General features: G+C 43.0%; 2 protein-coding genes across 10 annotated transcripts in view; both read left to right on the top strand.

The window, feature by feature from the left end:
* The first annotated feature begins 5 nt into the window (after nt 1-5).
* KARS1 (lysyl-tRNA synthetase 1) lies at nt 6-9,259 on the top strand. Of its 2 annotated transcripts, none has more exons than XM_056360576.1 (14): nt 6-125; nt 718-868; nt 1,074-1,239; nt 1,645-1,738; nt 2,068-2,254; nt 2,429-2,554; nt 4,272-4,391; nt 4,626-4,788; nt 4,885-5,058; nt 5,824-5,909; nt 6,607-6,692; nt 6,966-7,092; nt 8,775-8,918; nt 9,136-9,259. In XM_056360576.1, the coding sequence occupies exons 1-14, from the start codon at nt 49-51 to the stop codon at nt 9,220-9,222; spliced, it is 1,788 nt and encodes a 595-aa protein (XP_056216551.1). In that variant the 5' UTR covers nt 6-48; the 3' UTR covers nt 9,223-9,259. The 2 variants fall into 2 exon arrangements, with proteins under 2 accessions (XP_056216551.1, XP_056216550.1); XM_056360575.1 differs by lacking the exon at nt 6-125 and adding an exon at nt 137-315.
* ADAT1 (adenosine deaminase tRNA specific 1) overlaps nt 9,245-19,622 on the top strand; it is a 31,183-nt gene continuing 20,805 nt past the window's right edge. For 5 of the 8 annotated variants that reach the window (XR_008825665.1, XR_008825663.1, XR_008825662.1 and 2 more), the window contains exons 1-5: nt 9,336-10,007; nt 10,779-10,847; nt 12,519-12,573; nt 13,344-13,474; nt 14,865-15,483. Coding sequence is in view for 3 of the 8 variants with exons in the window: in XM_056360577.1 (XP_056216552.1) it covers nt 9,839-10,007; nt 10,779-10,847; nt 12,519-12,573; nt 13,344-13,474; nt 14,865-15,483 (1,043 nt within the window). In the remaining 5 variants the exon portion in view is untranslated. Of the gene's footprint in view, nt 10,008-10,778; nt 10,848-12,518; nt 12,574-13,343; nt 13,475-14,864; nt 15,484-19,622 lie in introns of all 8 variants that reach the window. The other 3 variants (XM_056360578.1, XM_056360577.1, XM_056360579.1) reach the window with 3 other exon arrangements.

Raw genomic sequence — 19,622 nt, 5'->3', positions numbered from 1 at the left:
GAAGGACGGGCGGCGGCGCCGGAAGGACGGGCGGCGGCGGCGGCGAAGATGGCGGCGGCGGCGGCGAAGATGGCGGCGGCGCGCGCGCTCGAGACGGAGGAGACCGAGTCGCGCCTCAGCAAAAAGTGAGGGTGGGCGGGCAGGTGGAGCCCGGTCGCGCCGGGCTAGGGAAACGAGCGTCCGGCCGACCCAGTGCGCGTCTCCGCCAGGCGATCCGTCGGGGCGCGCCATGCTGAGCCCCGGCGCTGCGCGGCTCCGCGGCTGGGCCTGGAGGACCGCGCACCGGTGGCGCCAGGCGCATCATGACCAAAGCAGGTCGGTCCTTCGCGGCCTGCTGGGCTCGCCTCTTGCCTCATGAAGTCCCGCCGGCGGGGTCGGGGGCCGCGGCGCTGAGGGCTCTGGGGCGGCCGGGCCGGGCCGCGGGGCGGCTCCGGTAGCCCCGGGCGGTTGGTGAGCGGCCTGCGGGAGGTCCTGGGCACGGAGCCACGCGTCCGCGGGGCCCTTTCGCGTGGTGCTTAAGTTGACTTTAACTTTCTGTGAGTACTCGTATCTGGTAGGAGAGGAGTTGAAGGAGCTTAGAGAAGAAAGTGCCTAAACGTGCTTAAGGCTTGTTTCGGCTTTTGAGCGGAATAAGAGGGAGCGACAGTGAGCTGCCGGCAGGGCCCCGCCGCACGTTGTCACGGGGCACCTGCTTCATCAGGTTTCCCTCTTTTGCAGTGAGCTGAAGAGGCGTTTAAAGGCTGAGAGAAAAACAGCTGAAAAAGAGGCAAAGCAGAAAGAGCAAAGTGAAAAGCATTCAAATAAGCCTTCTTCGATTTCTGACTCCGAGAATAATGTCGGTGCTGATGAGGAAAGCTTGGACCCAAATGTGAGCATCTGGCCTCCTGCTTATTACTCTTTTGAGAATAAATGCTGTTGATTTATGTGTGATTTTTTCTGAAAGGGAGCTGAACGATTAAAAGAGGACAGACCTACCTGTTGCTACATAAGGACAATTGATTTTTAGTTTACAACCTGTGAAATATTTTCAATTTCTAACGAAATACCTTGCTTTTGTTTGTTTCTGGCGACAGCAATACTACAAGATCCGTAGCCATGCAATCCAGCAGCTGAAGGGCACCGACGAAGATCCCTATCCCCACAAGTTCCATGTGGATATAGCTCTTTCTGATTTTATAGAGAAGTATGGTCACCTGCAGCCAGGAGATCACCTGACAGACATTACAGTGAGAGTGGCAGGTAAGGGCTTATCTGGGATACAGAAAGGTGGTCTCTTGCTTTGCTAAGTCAGGTTTCAGCTGCTCTTAGTGATGGGATGATCTTTTCAAATTTTGCTGGTCCCCTGTTACTCGGTCATGAAGTGTTAGGCTGTTGAAGACATGTCCCTTCAGGCTGAGTAGACCCATGCAACATCCCTTACAACTACACTATAAGGTTGTGATATGGGCTCTAGGTCCCAAAGTTCATATGGTCTTTTGTGCACCTCTATTAAATTTGAGACTTAACTTTCTTGGTTCTTTCATGGTTACTGATCAGTTCAGAGCTGACAGTCCTTTGTCCAAGTGGTAACACTGTGGCTTTTGCCGCTGTATCCTTTTCTGCTAGAGATTCTTTTCCTGATGTCCTCCATACTTTGATATTTAGGTCGAATCCATGCGAAGCGTGCCTCTGGAGGGAAGCTGATTTTCTACGATCTTCGTGGCGAAGGAGTCAAGTTACAGGTCATGGCAAATTCCAGGTAAGTAGAAGTGTTGCCAGTAGCATTCTAAACTGAACTGCATTCTGGGGCCTAGAGGTCTGTATTTGGGCATTCTGTTCCTTCATTTCCTTAGGCTGTTAGCCTGTGGGCTGGCTTAGGCAGCCAGGTAATGTTTTGCTTAGGATGTTGTGGTTGGCTTACCTGCTAGAAGAATGGGGGTTTTGTGTTTGGGGTCTTTTTGGTGTGGTGGTTTTTTTTTTTTTTTTTCTCTCCCGAAAAAGGATTTGGTCTGGGAAGAGATTTGCAGGACAGTTTGGAATGTTGAATTTTAAACAAATGTGCTTACAAAATTGCTTTTGTAATTACAGGCTCTACAAATCAGAGGAAGAGTATTTCTGTATTAATAACAAGCTGCGTCGTGGGGACATTATTGGTGTCGAGGGGAATCCTGGGAAAACAAAGAAAGGGGAACTGAGCATTATTCCTTATGAAATAACTCTGTTGTCCCCATGCCTGCACATGTTGCCTCATCTTCACTTTGGCCTCAAAGATAAGGTACTTGTCCTACCTGTCACTCTTGGAGGCAATTTGACAGATGCGTCTGAATGGATGACCTTTTGTATCTGCTGATGGTGTCAGCTTACAAAACAAAATTAGTTTTGTTTTGCTATTTTTATGTTTGGCAGCGCATTTTGTCTAGCTTGTTCTAAAGATATTTGTTCTTTTCAGGAAACTAGGTATCGTCAAAGATACTTGGATTTAATCCTTAATGATTATGTGAGGCAGAAATTTATAACCCGTGCAAAGATCATTACATATATCCGGAGGTTTCTAGATGACTTGGGCTTCCTTGAGGTAAGGCTTTGGTGTTTATTTCTCTCTGAATCCTGAATGTTTTTAGAGGTTCTCAGCTTCAAGGATGCTTTATATTCAGGCTTGTATGTGAAATATTTACAGAATTGAGAATAATTACCTCTGCACAGTGTGTTTCATCAGTTTAATGTAATGGAAACCATTCTGTTCCTTTCTTCTTAAAGTTAAATGTGTTCTTCAGTGGGTGAGGTTATGACTTTGGAAACTTTTACCAAGGTAGTACTTCGAACTACCATTATCCTTCCCTTATTTCAGTAAATTGAGGTGGAAATAACATCTTTGAAATGGTGTTTTGCCTGTGGAGGTAAATGCAGGTTTTACTTCCTTTAAGTAAAATTGATTTTATCTCAAGATACATTGCAGAGTAGCATATGAGAAAATAATACTAGCTCTGCTCTCTGTTGCATCCAGGTTCTTGGTTGTACTTTACAGTTTGCAAAGATTAGAAACTAATGTAGTTTATTTACACGTGTTTATCAGCTGAATCTGCAAAAGCTGCCAGTGGGAGTTTTTGAGAGCAATGGGAATCCGAACCTGTGCTATGTCATTTCTGTTGTATGTGTAATGGCTTTAATGTCTGTCTTTGATTTGGGTTTGCGGTTTTTTTTCCCCAAATAATTCTTAATATACTACTTACAGATTTTACTGTTTTGATAACTTGATCAAAAAGGACCATAAGAGCCCTTCTCAATTTATATGAAGTTTTGACTTGTTGTTGGAATAATGGAGTAAGTTATCTATGCTTGGCAAGAATATTGGGAATGAAATAAAAAGCAGAGAAGTTGGGGAATGGCCTGCTATACAATAGCGTACAGTCTGGAGGTACATGAATCAGGCAGTGCTCAGTCATACCGGTACTCTGTATGGTGCAGTGTAGTGTCATGCAATGGACAGATAGTAGTTAATTTTGAGAAAAATTAGCCAAACTGTCATAGGTATTGTATCATGCTTTTCAGCTGATTGTCAGGGCTTGTTAGTTCAATTGTCATCAAATTAAACTTTATTTCTGATTCCAGTACTGTCTGGGATGCTGACTGCTTTCTGTTTTCTGCAGCTCAACTTGTTTTATAGTGTAGGTCTGTTTGGAGAATCTCATTAAATACTTGTTTAGGGAGTTACATGAATTCATAGCCTACACCGTTTCTTCTCTCTTGTAAGTTCTAGCTGCATCCTTGTTCTCTTTTTATCACAGGTCAACTTCTGTGTTTTCGCCCTGACCTTTGTTCTTTCACAGGAGCACTGAATCTCATTATATTTTGTAGAAGTATTCCTCTTCTGTACGGCTAGAAGTAGTTCTGTTGTGAATTGTGAAATTCTGTTGTGAAAATACCTGTTCTCATGCTTCTGGGTCAGTAATGCGGTGTTAATTCTTGAGGCTGAAGTCTAATCTTGTTTCCAAAGAGGCATTCCAGTCTATGAAAACAATTGTATGAGTCTTGATAGCAACAGGTAAGTTTAAGTAATTTGCCTTTACTCACTGCAGGGGGGAAGTGCTCTTTAATTCAGAACTGTTTTCATACACTGGAATGTCAAACAATAAAAGATTTTTTTTTTTCATCAAAGCTAGCTGTGCTTTGTTTGCTTGATCTACAGAGTTCTGCTTTGGAAACGGATCAGATGAAAGCAGGGCAATGAGGTAGGAGCCTGGAAATACTTACGCCACTGTTAAATTATTTTATTTGTTGTTATTATTTTACAGATTGAAACTCCTATGATGAATATAATTCCAGGTGGAGCTGTGGCAAAACCTTTCATCACATACCACAATGAACTGGATATGAATTTATATATGAGAATTGCTCCAGAGCTTTACCATAAGGTAAAATACAAGTCCCTCATGGCTAAACCTGTGTTCTCCAGACTGCTGTGATCTTATTCTAAAAAAGTAAATGTGGCTAAAATGAGGATTATTGTTGAAGAAAGGTGGACCTATTGGAATGGAGGAAGCAAAATGTACCATGAATGAGATTTGTGAAGTTGTGTTGCAGTTCTGTGTGTGTCTCTAATCCTTTTGGAAAAGTTAGTGTGTTTACTAGGATTTCCTTTTGTTTAGATGGTGGTGGTTGGAGGCATGGACAGAGTATATGAAATTGGGCGTCAGTTCCGGAATGAAGGCATCGATTTGACTCACAACCCTGAGTTCACAACTTGTGAATTCTATATGGCTTATGCAGACTACCATGACCTGATGGAAATTACAGAGAAGTTGCTTTCAGGTGATGTATGCAATATTAATTAAAAAAGAATAAGACTGTCTGGAAGAATTGCATATTATGTGGCATATTCTTCTAAACTTCAAGTTCCTTTTGTAGGGATGGTGAAACATATTACTGGAAGTTACAAGATCACTTACCATCCAGATGGTCAAGATGGACAGGCCTATGAGATAGATTTTACCCCTCCCTTCCGGCGAATTAACATGTTGCATGATCTGGAAAAGGTCCTTGGAGTGAAATTTCCATCGGCTGAGTGTTTTGAAACTGAAGGTTAGATGCTGCCTATGAATGTCTTGTAATTCTTCCTTGACAGAAAGAGGGTGAAAGGTCTTGAGTTCTCAGCCTGCAGTCTATCAGCTGCTTTTTTGAGGTGGTACTAACACATGGTTTTGTCTGTTACCTATAGGAGTCCAGAAAGAAACCTTTGTGCCTTGCAGTTTTTGGCAGGATCTGACTCTTGCTTCTTCCTTTGTTGAGTATATATGATGCTATATACTCAAGAGGCGTGATCTGGAGAGTTCTTGGTCTGTTGAGGAGACCCAGCTTTTTATTTCTTATTTCTTCTTCTTTTCTGCAGTTGAGTCTCCATACCTGTGATTATGGGTTAGGAGTATGATTATTTTGGACATTCTTCAAAATATGCTTATGTACTATTTTGTTCGTAGAATTCAGAGCCATAAGGAAACAAGTTCATATACTTTTTAGTGTTTTGTTCCCTGCCCTGCTGCACCCCACCCCACCCCCCCAATTTCCCAACCCCCAATTTCCCACCTCCCCCCCCAAAATAATAACATCCAGCAGTCGTGTAGGGTTGTGCTTAACTGTTGTCAAGTTTCTGAAGTAGAAAATAACTTGTGTTTTAGTGTAAACTGATTAAAACCAAATCCTGTTTCTGTAGACTGATGTTTAAGGTGATGTTTTCCATGATGTATACCATTAAGATCTTATAAATCACTCTTGAGACATGTTGAAGGGTGCACAAATTAAAAAAAAAAACTTGGTGGCTTTTCTAATTGTTGTCTACAACAATTTCAGAAACTCGCAAGTTCTTTGATGACCTTTGTGCAGAAAGAAATGTTGAGTGTCCACCCCCCAGGACAACGGCCAGGCTTCTTGACAGAGTAAGTAAAGATAGTGTTTCTATCATGCTAGTGCCTTTGAGGATCTATCTTTATTAACAGAAGTCACTTGAAAGCAAAAGCTTGGCTGCATCTGGGGAAACATGCTGAAATGCATTTCAGCTATTTCTGTACACCAGTGAGAAAACTTGCTGAACCAGAATCTTTTTTTGTGTTGTCTGCACCAAAATGTAGATTTCTCATGCTCGCTTAATGTGAATGCCAGAGGATTTTAGTTTGGTAACTGGTCTCTTAGGTCAGTTTTGTCTGAGATCTGTGTGTTTGTATGTACCTTACCAAACTGGTAGGCTTACCGTATAGTAGTTCTTCTATCAGCTGTATTAAGGCTTTTCCTTTGTACACAAAATACTACCTTTTTTCCCTGCTGCTTTCCCTATTGGCCTTTGTCCAAATGTCCAAATTGAATGATGTTATTATTTATACAGTTCTTGCTATGTCATTTTTCTTATCCAGCTAGGGGACACACTCTCTGTTAATGAAGATATTACCATGATCAAAAATTGCTAATTGGAAAACTTCCTGGTTTTATGATACCTTCTTCAGCTGCGAAGAGAAGGAAGTAGGGTATTTGGGGAAGGTAGTGTTAGGGAAGTGATGCAATTACGTGGAGTACAGTTTTCCTGGAAGTAATTTGTATCAACCCTATGTTCATCTGTGATTTTTGCTTTTGCTTCCCCAGTTAGTTGGTGAATTCCTGGAAGTCACTTGTATCAACCCTACATTCATCTGTGATCACCCACAGATCATGAGTCCTCTAGCCAAATGGTAAGAGTATGAGACACAGTCAGTGTCTAACTTTTTTAAAACCCCTACTCCTACTTCATTTAAAATAAAAAAAGAAAAAAGTCACGTATTTGAAAACAAGTGGTTTTGATGACACCAACCAGGATAGACATTGGTTCCTGAGATGTGAAACCTCCGTGAAGTTTTGGCAGTTGTTACTGTTAAGCATGGGCAGTCCTCCTGAAGTAATGAGTCTGCTCTTTGGTTCTGTACAGATGTTTATTTTAGGGATGGTTGTTTGCCTTCTTCACGTAGGCATCGCTCTCTTCGTGGACTAACAGAACGCTTCGAACTCTTTGTGATGAAGAAGGAAGTGTGCAATGCGTACACAGAGCTTAACGATCCTTTCCGTCAGCGGCAGCTTTTTGAGGATCAGGCCAAGGTATGGTGTCTTGCTGATAGTGAATCAATGGTACAGGCACGTAAGCAAAGAATACTTCCTGTGTCTATTCCGAATCTGTCATTAGTCCCTGCTGCTGAAAAGCGCTGTTACTATTTTGAGCAAGTGTTTCTCACACAAGTGAAAGCCTGTCATTAAAACTCAATTCCTTTTAAAGGAACCTTGCTCTCTAAGGTAAGTCAGTCCAAACACTGCTGTTCATTAGTTTTTTAGTAGGGTAACTTTGTGTTGGAGTATTTTCCTTTTTATTGTACCTGAAGTGCTAATCTGGAAAAAAGCAAATATGCAAAGCCTTTTCTCTGTCTTGCTCAGGTTGAAAGTTATTTTTTCACCAGTTAAGCATTTTTGTAGTCCTACAATATTGTACTTGTAGGTTCTTAAATAAATTTTTGTGTCCAGTAAGAGTTTGAATGCCAAGTAAGAAATAGCCTAATTTCCTCAACTAAGTTACTATTATTTTAAATTGGTTCACAGGATAGAGCTGCAGACTGGAAATTTAGGCCTGCAAATTTATACTACTAGGTGTCTCTTGGTAAGCCTCAGAGTGACTGAAACTGATTTTATTATTAATTAGGTATACACATCCATGAATGCATGTGTGCCCAGACATGATTGAGGTCAGATAATGCAGTCTGCAGAAACAAGAGTTCCTGTTCTTCCTACTCTTCCTAATGGCTCTCGGTGCCTGAGAGGTTTAAACAATTGTAAAAACCAGGAAGACAGACTTCCGTTAACTAACTCCCTTGATAGTAAATTTCAAAATGTTCAGTCAGAATGATTAATATTACAGATATCTTTCACTTTTGGTGTGTTATATATATGTTTGCTGCAGTTGTTTCTCATGATTATAGCCAGACTTTGCAGCCATGCGATTGTACGTATGGAACAAATATTTGCCTGAAAATTTAATGTTAAGGTGGAGATTGAGAGGAAGGATGGCAGTTCACTTTTCAGGATTCCAGGCTCAGGCAGAAAAGTTTGCTTTGCCTGTCTTTTGCAAAGTCTTCCTTGAAACTGTGCGAGCAAAAACATTTGTTGTTGTTTCAGTGTTTACACTTGGCATTTTCTAAATTTGAGAGGGTTGTCTAATCTAAATTTTTATTATTGTGACTTTTGGCACTTGGAGGTTGTCAGGGGGTTGTCAGGGTCATATGTATTAGTTACCATCTCAGTGTAATTTTTTAACTCTTTCTACTTGAGGTGAAAAAAGCAATTGCTAAACTTGTTTAGTGGAGCAACAACTGGTGAATTTGAATGGTAATGCTTCTTAGTTGTTTCTGCAGACATGAAAGGCAAGAGTTGCAAGCCACAACACATCTGAGAAGCCTTTGAAAACAATTTATTCCAGTGTCATCTGCTGCATATGGCCTTCGAGATAGCTTTTACTGAAGTGAAGGGCCTGGGCCTTTGTCTACAGAGGAGACTTTCAGAACAGAAAGGAATTGAGCCTAGAGCTGTTTTGGAAGCACCTGTACAAGTGACCTCCGCAGTTCTCCACGTGCGGAGATTCCTTTTTCTGTTACTTGTGCAACTGTGTAGGGCTTTGGTTTCACCCATTGCACGGCTGCTATGGATATCAGTATTCCTCCTTTTCGGCAGGGGTTAGCAGAAGTGGTACTATCAAGGTCAGTACAGCTCACCTTTTACTGTTAATTCTCTTTTAGGCAAAAGCTGCAGGTGATGATGAAGCCATGTTTATTGATGAGAACTTCTGCACTGCGCTGGAGTATGGCCTCCCCCCTACAGCTGGCTGGGGCATGGGCATAGATCGCCTCACCATGTTCCTAACAGATTCCAGTAACATCAAGGTAAGTGTTGGGAACGGCAGTGCCCGCTAGATTTGCCAGGGAGCAGGGGATGAGTCCGCAGAGCCGGCCGGCCCTCTCCAACCCGCGCAGCCGTTCTGCAAGAGGGAAGGTTCCACCTGGGGAAAGCTCTCCCTGGTTGCGCTTGGAAACTCCTGCGCTCGTGCGCCGCTGAGCGCGGGGCCGCCCCGGCGCGCGCTGACGGTGCCCCTCTTCGCAGGAGGTGCTCCTCTTCCCGGCCATGAAACCGGAGGACGGCAAGAAGGAGGCGCCGCCGGGGCAGCCCGCCGAAGGCACCGCCGTGTGAAGGCCGCGGCCGGCTAATAAAAGCAGCGTCCTCTGCCGCCCGTGTCTGTGTCTGTGCGCCTGCGCGCGCCGGGAAGCAGCTGCGCCTGCGCCGCCGGAGGCTGGGGAGGGGGCGGGGCGGCTCCGGGGCTTCCGCTCTCCTGCGCCCGCCGCGGCGGCACCGCTAAGCTGGCGGTAGGGACCGGGGTCGCTGGCGCAGGCTGAGCGCGGCAGCAGCTGGCTCGGGGCGTTGGCTGCCCTGGCTGCGGGGCTCTGACCCCCCGGGCGCGGGGCGTGGGGGCGCAGGCCTTGGAGCGATCGTGGCGCCAGGCACTTCTGGTGGTGCGGTGCGGCCTGCGGAGGCGGGGGGAGCCTGAGGGCCGGCAGTCGAGCCTCCTTGGCTGTCAGGGGGCTGGCATTGTTTATATGTCTAGCGATCTGGGCAAAAAGTTTTTTATTTTGTGTGAGCTATTTGTTACACGTAATCCTGGAAGGGATGATGCCATTAGGCCTTGGATATTGGAACGTGCTGCACCACCGTGCCATGCAGAACAAGGCAGCAGAGTTTGAAGACATGGGAGTGATTAAATCAGTGTTGTAATGGAACCCAATTCTGTTTAGAACCTGCATCAGGAGTCATGTGGTCAGCTGACGAAATTGCTGAGCTATGTTACCTGCATTATAGGACTAGACTCCCTAAGCAGGGGAAACCAGATCCAAGCAGGGAGTGGACTTCACTGGCAGCTGTTGTCAAAGTGGAGTCTGCAGCCCAAAGGGAGGTTCTTGCTAGTCCAGGAAATGTGCGGGGTAAGAATGAGTTGTGGGAATTGGGGCAGGAGGGGGGAAAAGGGGAGAGGAGGCGGCACTCCTTGATGCTTTCCACCCCCCACCCCACCCCTCCCCAAGATACCTTTTTAAAAAAACCTATAACCTGTCCTGTCCCACTTCTGTGTCCACTCAATTTCTTTACTCTGTGACTGTAAAAGCTTTTGCAGCTTATGTCTGCAAAGATGGGTTATAGCAAAATGCTGTTCTTCCCAGACTGTAACTGAGAAAATGAAAGTCTGCATTTGGCGGTTCAATAAATGGCAAAAGTCTAGGCAGGACCTGAATTTGTAATGTAAGCCTTTGCAAAAGTGTGTTTTGCTGCTACTTGAAAGCATCCTAGAAAGGTCTTGGTTTGCCTTCCTTCAACAGACTGCATTATTACATTGTGCCTTTATGTTAGTTCACCATCAGCTTCTTTTCCTGTACTGGCACTTCCGTGTTGTCCTGCACATTGTATCCCATGCTTCTGTCCCATGTTTGAGGAATCCTGTGCCAGCATCTGCTGTGTGTTGGCTTGCTAGTCAAGGCCACGTTAGCACGCCTGCTGTGGGATCATAGACTTTTCCCTAGCACAGGTGCTTCTGCCTACTATGTTCCGTTCTCCAGCTGATACTGTTTCCTTTCTGGAATGTTGTGTAGCCTGCTTCCATGTACCTTCACTTCTACGCAATGTTATCCATACTGTCTTCCAGAATGAGAGCAATGTTTCTGGCAATACTTCATTCAGTTAATGCTGGGGTTTTTTTTCAGTAATGAAGGAAGTTGTTGCTATGGGAACTGGAACAAAATGTATTGGCCAAAACAAAATGAGAAAAACTGGTAAGTATGGTGTAAAATCCAAGAACAGACTACCTATGCTACCTTCTTGCTGGTGTCATAGAATTGATGAAAATGTCCAAGGCATTGAGCTCAGACTTCTGGATTGAAGCCAGAAGCTCAAGGCAGACCTTACCTTGTCAAGAGAGGAGCTTAGGCAGTCAGAATGGCTGCCCTGAAAGTTTGCTGCACTTGCTGCCTTAAAGGTGAATAAACTTTTTATATGTGGAAATGTGTAGTCATTAGGCCCCGAGTCTGCATACCTGAAGGCTTAATAACTAAAAGCAAACCAAAATGTAAGCAAAATAATTGCACTTCGCTCACCTGTTACAGTCTAGTTTTGTTGTGGTCTGATACAAAAGATACTACTGCTGAGTTAGGGTAGGGGTGACGCACCAGAAAGGTACTAGCAGGGTTTTTAGCCCTTACTGTATATTCTGCAGCTTGATAGTTGTGTTTGTACAATAAATGTATGGGATAGATACATGATTTCTCATGGCTACCATTTCTTATCATTTATTACAGGACTTTCCTTGCTCTGCATGTCTTTTTTAGTTCATAATGTATTGTCTCATTTCCTAGGAGAGAGGAGAAGCTGTAGTAATTAATGCTGAAGAGTGAGTAAGAAGGGAGTGAATATGTAGGTACAGGGCTTTCTGTCTTCTTTAGACTTCAGAGGAGCAGTCAAGCAAGACAGGAGAAGCAGTTTTGTGTGCATCAGTTTTAGACTGTGTCGTGTTCTATGTAACGTCCTTCATATTGAAATGAATTAGTGGAGCAGAAGAGAAAAAACTAAATTTGTATCTCCGAGTTTTGTGGATGTTTCTTATGACTTAGCCATCTTAGAAGAGTATTAGTACAGACATTCTTCTGATTGATTTAGGAAAACTATGATTAAATGATTGTACTATACAATCCAAGTATTACAAGTCAAAAGTAGAAATTTGACTAGGGGAAAAAAGCTAGTTCCTCTCGCTTTGTTGTTTGTCTTTGGTTATCTTAAATTTAGAAAATACTTTCCTGTTATAACATTGATTTATTGGTAGTCAAGTTAATGGTTATTTTTAGAGAACTTTTAAAATTTTAGAAATGTTAAAAAAAGACTTTTATCATCTGACCTTTTATTCCTGAAATAAAGGCTGATCTACAGATCCTGTTCCTTTTGGATACCACAATAGGTAGATACTGCAGGAAGTTTGAAGATGAGATGTGTAAACCTGGTAAATGCCAGAATTATTTACAAGAACAGTAATTTAAATTGTAGGACATAGTGCAACAGGAAACTTAAACCAAAAGCTTAACAGTGCTTGAAATTGTCTTGATGTTATGCTTAATCTGAGAATATCAAGATTTACTATTAAGAACAAACATGAGGAAGGATTTGAAGGAAGCCAGCGTTCATTCAACTCAAAGGATTTCAGATATTTGAAGAGTTAAAATTTGGTATTTAAACACGTCTCTGATTTTCTGTGAAGATGCTTATTCTTCATTTGTGTAGGCTATTGACCTCCTTTTGTAGTGATTGGAAGTTTAACTGTCTTGCAATAACCTAATACCAATGTTAAACCTTCAAGTACTAACACATCTGGAGAAACTGTCATCCATCAAATTTGGTTTGCTTTGTTTGTCTCCTTTTCAATAATGATGCATATTCTTACTTTCTTGTTGCTTTAGGAGACATTCTGAATGACAGCCATGCTGAAATTGTGGCTAAGAGGAGCTTCCAGAGGTGAGGCATGAAGTTCACGTGCTGTTATTCAGTGCCACTTGAGGTTGTTTGTTGTGATACAAATGGTTTTGACCTATAGCTGAAATAACCAAATTTATCAGCTTCAGGGATGAGACTGTAATGAAAGAGAAGGTATTACTTCTGTGTAGGTGACTCCTTTTGTTGGGAGGAGTTTAACCTAATTTTTACACTTCTAGGTGGTGTTAAGGCCCTTTCACAAAAGCTTGTTTCTTCCTCATTATTCTTGTAGAACCTCTGTATGGAGAAGTATGATCTGATTTCGTGTGGTGTCAGTACTGGTCTGATGACTAGCTTGTAAAGGGTAGCCTTTTTCCTGTTTCTCACATACCAATCCTCATGTTCACATGGGCTAAGGTGGTTCAAGGAGCCAAGCCAGGAGGATACTAATGCTACAGAAACAAGTACATTTCTTGAAGTTTGATGCCGCTAAACTGGCGCTCGCAGAATCAGATGAGTTGCATTGTGAGTAAAAATAACAGAGTGGGAGGAGAGGACCTTAGATATACAATTTGAGGAGACTTTTAACTCCACTGAATGCAAGCAACCCTTTGAGGCCTGTTATTAAGGTTCCAATGATGTGTTTGTGTTTATGGAGTATGTTGGATCCCATCTATCTGTAGAAGAATAGCTGACTGGCTTCTTGTAGATCTTCATCAGGAAAGAACAGGCACTAGTGGGCATCTCATTTTTGTTGTTTTCCTACGCATCAGAAAAGAAGTAATGTTTCATGAAAACTTTCTGCTGAACAGGTATCTTCTCCATCAGATGTGGCTGGCAGCTTCCCATCAGCAATGTAGTATCTTTATTCCTGGAACTGAAACTGGGAAATGGAAACTCAGACCAAATACCACATTTGTTTTCTTCTCCAGCCATACCCCATGTGAGTATGCTGGAGTCAACCAATTTCATGGCTCCCACTTGTAGCATCTTCTCTGCCCCTTGCTTTTCTTTGGTCTCTTGTTGGACTGGAGTTGGGAGTGAGGCAGTAACTCATGTTATCAGTATGTGCCCTAAGATGTACTTGACTGCCAAACTGATATGTGGAGGACCATTCTATGTCACTGAATATGATTCTTGAGAACTTGGTAAATCCAGTATACTGCTCATTATATAGTGGAGTGCTTCACTTGCTCTTTAAACAATAATGGCTACTGGTTTCTTTTCCAGAAACTAACATACTTGTCAGAGATCCTGTCATATCTCCTGGTTGCTTCACTTTAAACGTTTTCTCCTTGGATTCAGATTTTAATGAAAAACAACATTTATCACACTTATTAAAAAACAAACAAACAAAACCCCTAAAACAAAACAAAGAAAACCCAACCAACCTCCCCCCCAACCAAACATCAAAACACTTCCCCACGCAACCATGCAAAAAACACCAAACAAAACCAAAAATGAAACAAACCAAACACCCCCAATCCAAAACTTCCTATGGAATGGAATGCAACTTCTTGTTTTGTCACTGAAAATGCTCTTTGTGTTTTTTAAAAAACCAGCACCACAAAGATGAGGATCTGTTGGCAAAATGCAGGGATGCAATAACTTGGTTTGCCAGCTTATCAGACGTCTTGATGTTAGCACACTCTTACCAGTGTGTTCTTCAACTGCTGGTCTGTTACCAGAGCAAAGAAGTCTATCTGTACTTCACATAGTGAATTAGTTTCTAGTAGGTTTTTATGATTTTGATGGCATTGTTGGAATATGCTATGATAGTTTTCTTTATTAATGCAATATGAGAATAGAATCTACATCTTCAAATTTAATAGCATGAATAATTTCCTGACTGCCTTTTTCTCATGCCTGTCAGGCTTTGTTTGCTTTGAACTGAGCTTTGGAATTTTGGTTTTGAGCTTGTTTTAGGAATACAGATTAAAATTTCCATCCTTATTTGATAGGTTATTCTTTAGTTATTCTTTTGAGGTTTGTATTGTTTAGTTAATCGGACTAGTTTTCCTGCGAGTCTTCTGCACTGCTTGTAGTCTGTCAAATGTCTTTGACACCTTTGCTTCATAATTTTTGTTTGAAGTTTTGCTTTTTTGGTTATTTCATGTGTTGGCTCAAATTCCAGCAAAGTCTTATTCATCATTGTACAGGGCAATGTTGTTTGAAAAGCGTATTCTCATAGTTAAATCTTCTTGAGTGCAAAGCTGTAAAAGCTGGTAGTAGTTGGTACTACTGGTACATTACTGGTACATGACTGGTATGATATGTTCCAGTAACGAGAGGTGCATTTTTGGCCATTTTTGATGTTATTTCTTCTGTTCTAGGTGGAGATGCTTCTATTATTCCAATTAGCAAACCAGAGAACCAGCTTTCTAAGCCAGCGACTGGCGATACTGCACCTGGACGATCATCAGAGTGTAGACGTAACCATGATCATTTGGGTTCAGAAGATAATAGGAAATCAGATGAAACAGAAAGTAATCGTGTAATCAAGAGAATGAAAACTGATGATGATGGTGTTTTTTCCAAAATCACTGAAGACCTGGATGTTCAGCAAGTATCTGTGAAACAAGAAGATGACACAGATCCAGAGAACTGTGAATGTTCTGCAGAGACGCAAGTAGCTAATAAGGAGACTGGTTTAGGGAGACTAAAGGTAGTAGATGTTTATAGAACTGGAGCAAAATGCATACCTGGAGAGCTGGGTGATGCCCGAACACCTGGGCTAGGTTATCACTGTGTAGGACTATTAAGAGTGAAGCCAGGGCGTGGGGACAGAACATGCTCTATGTCCTGCAGCGATAAACTGGCTCGCTGGAATGTGTTAGGGTGTCAAGGAGCTCTTCTGATGCATTTCCTGCAGTATCCAGTGTATCTGTCAGCAGTTGTAGTGGGGAAGTGTCCATATAGTGAAGAAGCTATGCGGAGAGCAATTATTGAAAGGTAAGTGCTCTCCTTTGGAAATCTGGTAGTGTGTATGGAGACCGTGAGTTATGGAAGACAACATGTGAAACAAAAATACCAGAACTTTGCACCAAAGTAATTTGCAGAAAATGTGAACTTCTGCAAGTTCACATTTTCAGGAAGCCCTGTGCAGTATGGAGAAAAGTTGACTACTGCTTCAGACCTGAAGATTCACAAAAGAATTTCCATTAGATTCAAGATCCCCTTGGTTGTCCCTTCACAGAGCAGTGAAAAGCTGTTACTAGACAAAAGTTTTACTAGAAGCTTTCCAGCAGAAAAGCAGCTGGAAGGACAAAAACTCAGTGCAGTGAAGGTTTCAGCATAGTGAAATTGAACTTTTCTTGCCTTTTCCTGATTTTATTTACTCAAACTGGGTCAAAAAAAGCCTTAATTTATTCAGTTATCTGTACTCCACAAAGTAATTCTGAATATCTTTAAGTTCCTTATTATAGAATTTGTTGATGGGCAAAAGCAGCTTCTATTTCTTGCAGGACCATTCTTAAAATTAACTTTAAAAGCCCCCAAATCTCTCCATCCATCCTAAAGGCAGTCTGACTGAAATGATTCCACATTAATGTATAGGTAGACTTTTGCACTGTTGAAAGGATATTTTTCTGGTTGTCCTTTCAAACTTTTTTGTAACTTAGCCTTTAATGAACTTCTTGGTTCTTCTGAAGCTTTTGCTGATTTTAGACCCTGCTTTCAAATTTACTTTCCAGTGAGTAAAAGATGTATTTTAAACTTGCTTTGAAGGGAATTGTAGTAAAAACAGTTTACTTTTTGCTGTCTTCCTGAGCTTGGATCCAAACTTAAAATTTTGCAAGAGATTAATGTTTGGTTTATTGCATATGCATACAAGTCCATCCATTTAAGATTTCAAAATCATATTGTCAGTCTGTTCTCAGTAGAGATTTTTCAAAATTGTTATTTTTGACTCTGTCATGTGCCTTCAGTTGTTCTGTGCAGCCCATGGAAAGTGAGTTCTAGACCTAATGCAGAAATTGCTGTGGAGTACATTTGAGTTTAGAAAGACGAGTGCTGTTTGGCAGCCAGGTTGGGAAGTCATGATTTCATGCCAGCACTTGTTTTGATTAGTGTTGTCAGTTTATTGCTTTTTGAGCAAGACTTTGTGCTTCTGGGACACTTTGCATGCAAACAAGTATCTCTCATTGATCTATTCCACCACTTCTATTCACACTGATTTGGATGTGCAGTGCAAGCTCATGTTTTGTAGTCTCCATGCATTCTGGTGGATGCACTTCAGAATTCTGCCGTGAGACTGTGGGCCTTTAGCTTTTATAAAGGATGTGGTTTGTGGCTCAGCAGCTCTGGTTTTGACATTCTTGTTTCTTATCCTCCTGCTCAGCAATATAAAAAGAAGTGGGATTTTTCAACCTGATCAACCTTTATGAATGGTTGAAATGGCAGATAAAGGAGCCAACAAGGAGAGGTACTCTGCTAGACCTCACACTTGCTAGCAGTGAGGGGCTCATCTGGGATATGAAGGTTGAAGGAGGCCTTAGTTGCAGTGACCATGAGATGGTAGAGTTCAGGATTCTGAGGAGTGGGAAGAGGGTAAAAAGCAAGCTCACAACCATGGACTTCAGCAGAACATGCTTCAGCCTCTTCAAAGATCTGCTTGAAAGAGTCGTATGGTATAAGGCCCCAGAGGCAAGGTGAGCCCTTAAAAAAATGGTTAATATTCAAGGATTACCTCCTCCAAGCTCAAGAGTGGTCCATCATGTTGAATAGGAATTCAGGCAGAAATGTCAGGAGGCCTGTGTGGGTGAACAAGGAGCTCGTGGCCAAACTGACATGCAAAAGAAGCATATGAAGGGTAGAAGCAAAGGCAAGTAACCTAGGAGGAGTATAGAGACAGCGTCTCTGTATGCGGCAGTGAGGTTGGGAAAGCCCAACTGGAATTGGATCTAGCAAGGGATGTCAAAGACCAGAAGGGCTTCTCTAATTACACAGGTCACAAAAGGAAGGCTTGGGAAAATGTGCTCACTGCTGAATGAAGTGGGAGACATGGTTACACAGGACATGGAAAAGGCTGAGGTACTGAATGGCTTCTTTGCCCCAAGACTAGCAAGACCAGCCTTCAGGAATCCCAGGCCCTATAGATTAGGGAGAAAGTCTGGAGCAAGGTGAAAGTACCATTGGTGGAAGAGGAATGAGGTGGAGAAGAACAGCAGACATGAATAAGTCCCTGGGCCCTGATGGGATGTACCCAGGAGACCTGCGGGAGCCAGCAGGCATCATTGTGAGGCCACTCCCATAAATCTTTGCTTGATCATGGCAGCTGGGAGAAATTCCCAAAGACTAGAGGAAACCAAAAGTCACTCCATTCTTCAGGAAGGGCAAGAAGCAGGACCCAGGGAACTGCAGGCTGGCCAGCCTCACCTCGATCCCTGGGAAGGAAGTGGGTCCTGGAAACCATTTCCAGGCACATGAAAGACAAAATCATCAGAAGGAGTCAGCATGGATTCATCAAGGGGAAGTCACACTTGACCAACTTGAAGAACTTCTATGAAGTGACTGGTCTGATAGGCAAGGAAGTAGCAATGGGTATTGTCTACCTAGGCTTCAGTAAGGCTTTTGACACTGCCTCCTGTAAGATCCTCGTAGAGATTCTGTTAAAAGTATAGGCTGGATCAGCACATGGTGAGGTGGGTTGCAAACCAGCTGAATGGCTGACACCAGAAGGTGCTGATCGCTGGCTAAAGTGTAGTTGGAGGTGTGACCAGCTTTGTGTGCGCAGGGGTCAGTACTAGGTCCAGTCCTGTTTAACGTCATTGTTAATGATCTGGATGATGGCACAGAGTGTACCCTCAGCAAGTTGTGATGACTCAGAATGGGGAGGAGTGGTTGATACCGCTAGGGATTGTGCTGACATCCAGAGGGACCTCAGCCTGGAGAAGGGTAGGGACCTCGTGAAGTTCAATAAGGGGAAGGAAGTACAGAGTCCTGCACCTGGGGAGAAGCAGCTCAGTCCACCAACATAGGCTGTGGGCTGCCCAGCTGGAAAGCAGCTTTGCAGGAAAGGAGTGACCTTGAGCCAGCAGTGTGCCCTGGCAGCAAAGGCAGCTAATGGTATCCCGGGCTGCATTAGGCAAAGTATTGCCCACAGGTGGAGGGGTGTGATCCTTCCCCTGTACTGGCACTGGTGAGGCCACATCTGGGGTGCTGTGTCCAGTTCTGGGCTCCTCAGTACAAGAGAGACAGGGCCATACTGGACAGAGTCTGACAAAGGGCCTCAAAGATGTTTAAGGGATTGGAGCATCTCTCATATGAGGAGGGGCTGGGAGAGCTGGAACTGTTTAGCCCAGGGAAAAGGCGGCTCAGGGGGATCTTACCAGTGTGCACAAACACCTGTGAAGGGAGGGTGCAAAGAAAGTGGAGCCAGGCTGTTTTCAGTGGTGCCCAGTGAGAGGACAAGAGGTGATGGGCACAGCACAAACTGAAACACTGGGGGTTCCCTCTGAACGTCAGGAAACAATTCCTTACTGTGCAGGTGATGGGGCACTGGCAGAGGTTGCCCTGAGAGGTTATGGGGTCTCCCACCTTGGAGATGCTCAAAAGCGGTCTGGAGACCATCCTGGGCAGCGCTGTGGGTGGCCCTGCCCGAGCAGGGGGGGGCTGGACCAGGTGACATACACACGGTGTCTGCCAATTTCAGCTGGTATGTGATTTACTGAAGTGATTCAGGACACTTGGCATGTGCAAGCTTGTGCTGGTCAGGTGGAAAAAGACTTAAGAGTTGTGTTAGACTGGAAAGGAAAAGCTTATTTTCATGGTAAAAATCTCTCTACTTCTTTAATCTGAATTACATTAAAGATTAGTCTTAGGTTGCAAAGTCAGACACTTTTTCAGACTATTACATGTGACAGTTTGAATCTCGGTCTGCATTCCTGCTCTGTGTAAGTATTATGATGATTATACACATGCTATTGTTTCCTCCTTACATGTTCCTAATCCTGTTCAGTGTGTAACAGTAACTTAAGGTAGCAAAGATGAGATTATATATGGAACTGTAAGTATATATCTTTCTAGTCTTTGATTATGAACCTTTAGTATCATAAAACAGGTGTTAATATGGTTGAGTATGTAAATACTTC

The sequence above is a fragment of the Falco biarmicus genome, chromosome 15 (genome assembly GCF_023638135.1).
Source record: "Falco biarmicus isolate bFalBia1 chromosome 15, bFalBia1.pri, whole genome shotgun sequence".
In the NCBI taxonomy this organism is placed as follows: Eukaryota; Metazoa; Chordata; class Aves; order Falconiformes; family Falconidae; genus Falco; species Falco biarmicus.
The sequence above is the reverse complement of the archived record's forward strand: the minus strand, read 5'-3'. Positions and strand labels throughout refer to the sequence as shown.

Bases quoted from the DNA above. Each gene is read 5' to 3' on its own strand.
- KARS1 (XM_056360575.1), top strand. From the start codon at position 230: ATGCTGAGCCCCGGCGCTGCGCGGCTCCGCGGCTGGGCCTGGAGGACC. The intron at 316-717 runs GTCGGTCCTTCG...CCTCTTTTGCAG, and splicing joins GCGCATCATGACCAAAGCAG to TGAGCTGAAGAGGCGTTTAA. The intron at 6,693-6,965 runs GTAAGAGTATGA...TTCTTCACGTAG, and splicing joins ATGAGTCCTCTAGCCAAATG to GCATCGCTCTCTTCGTGGAC.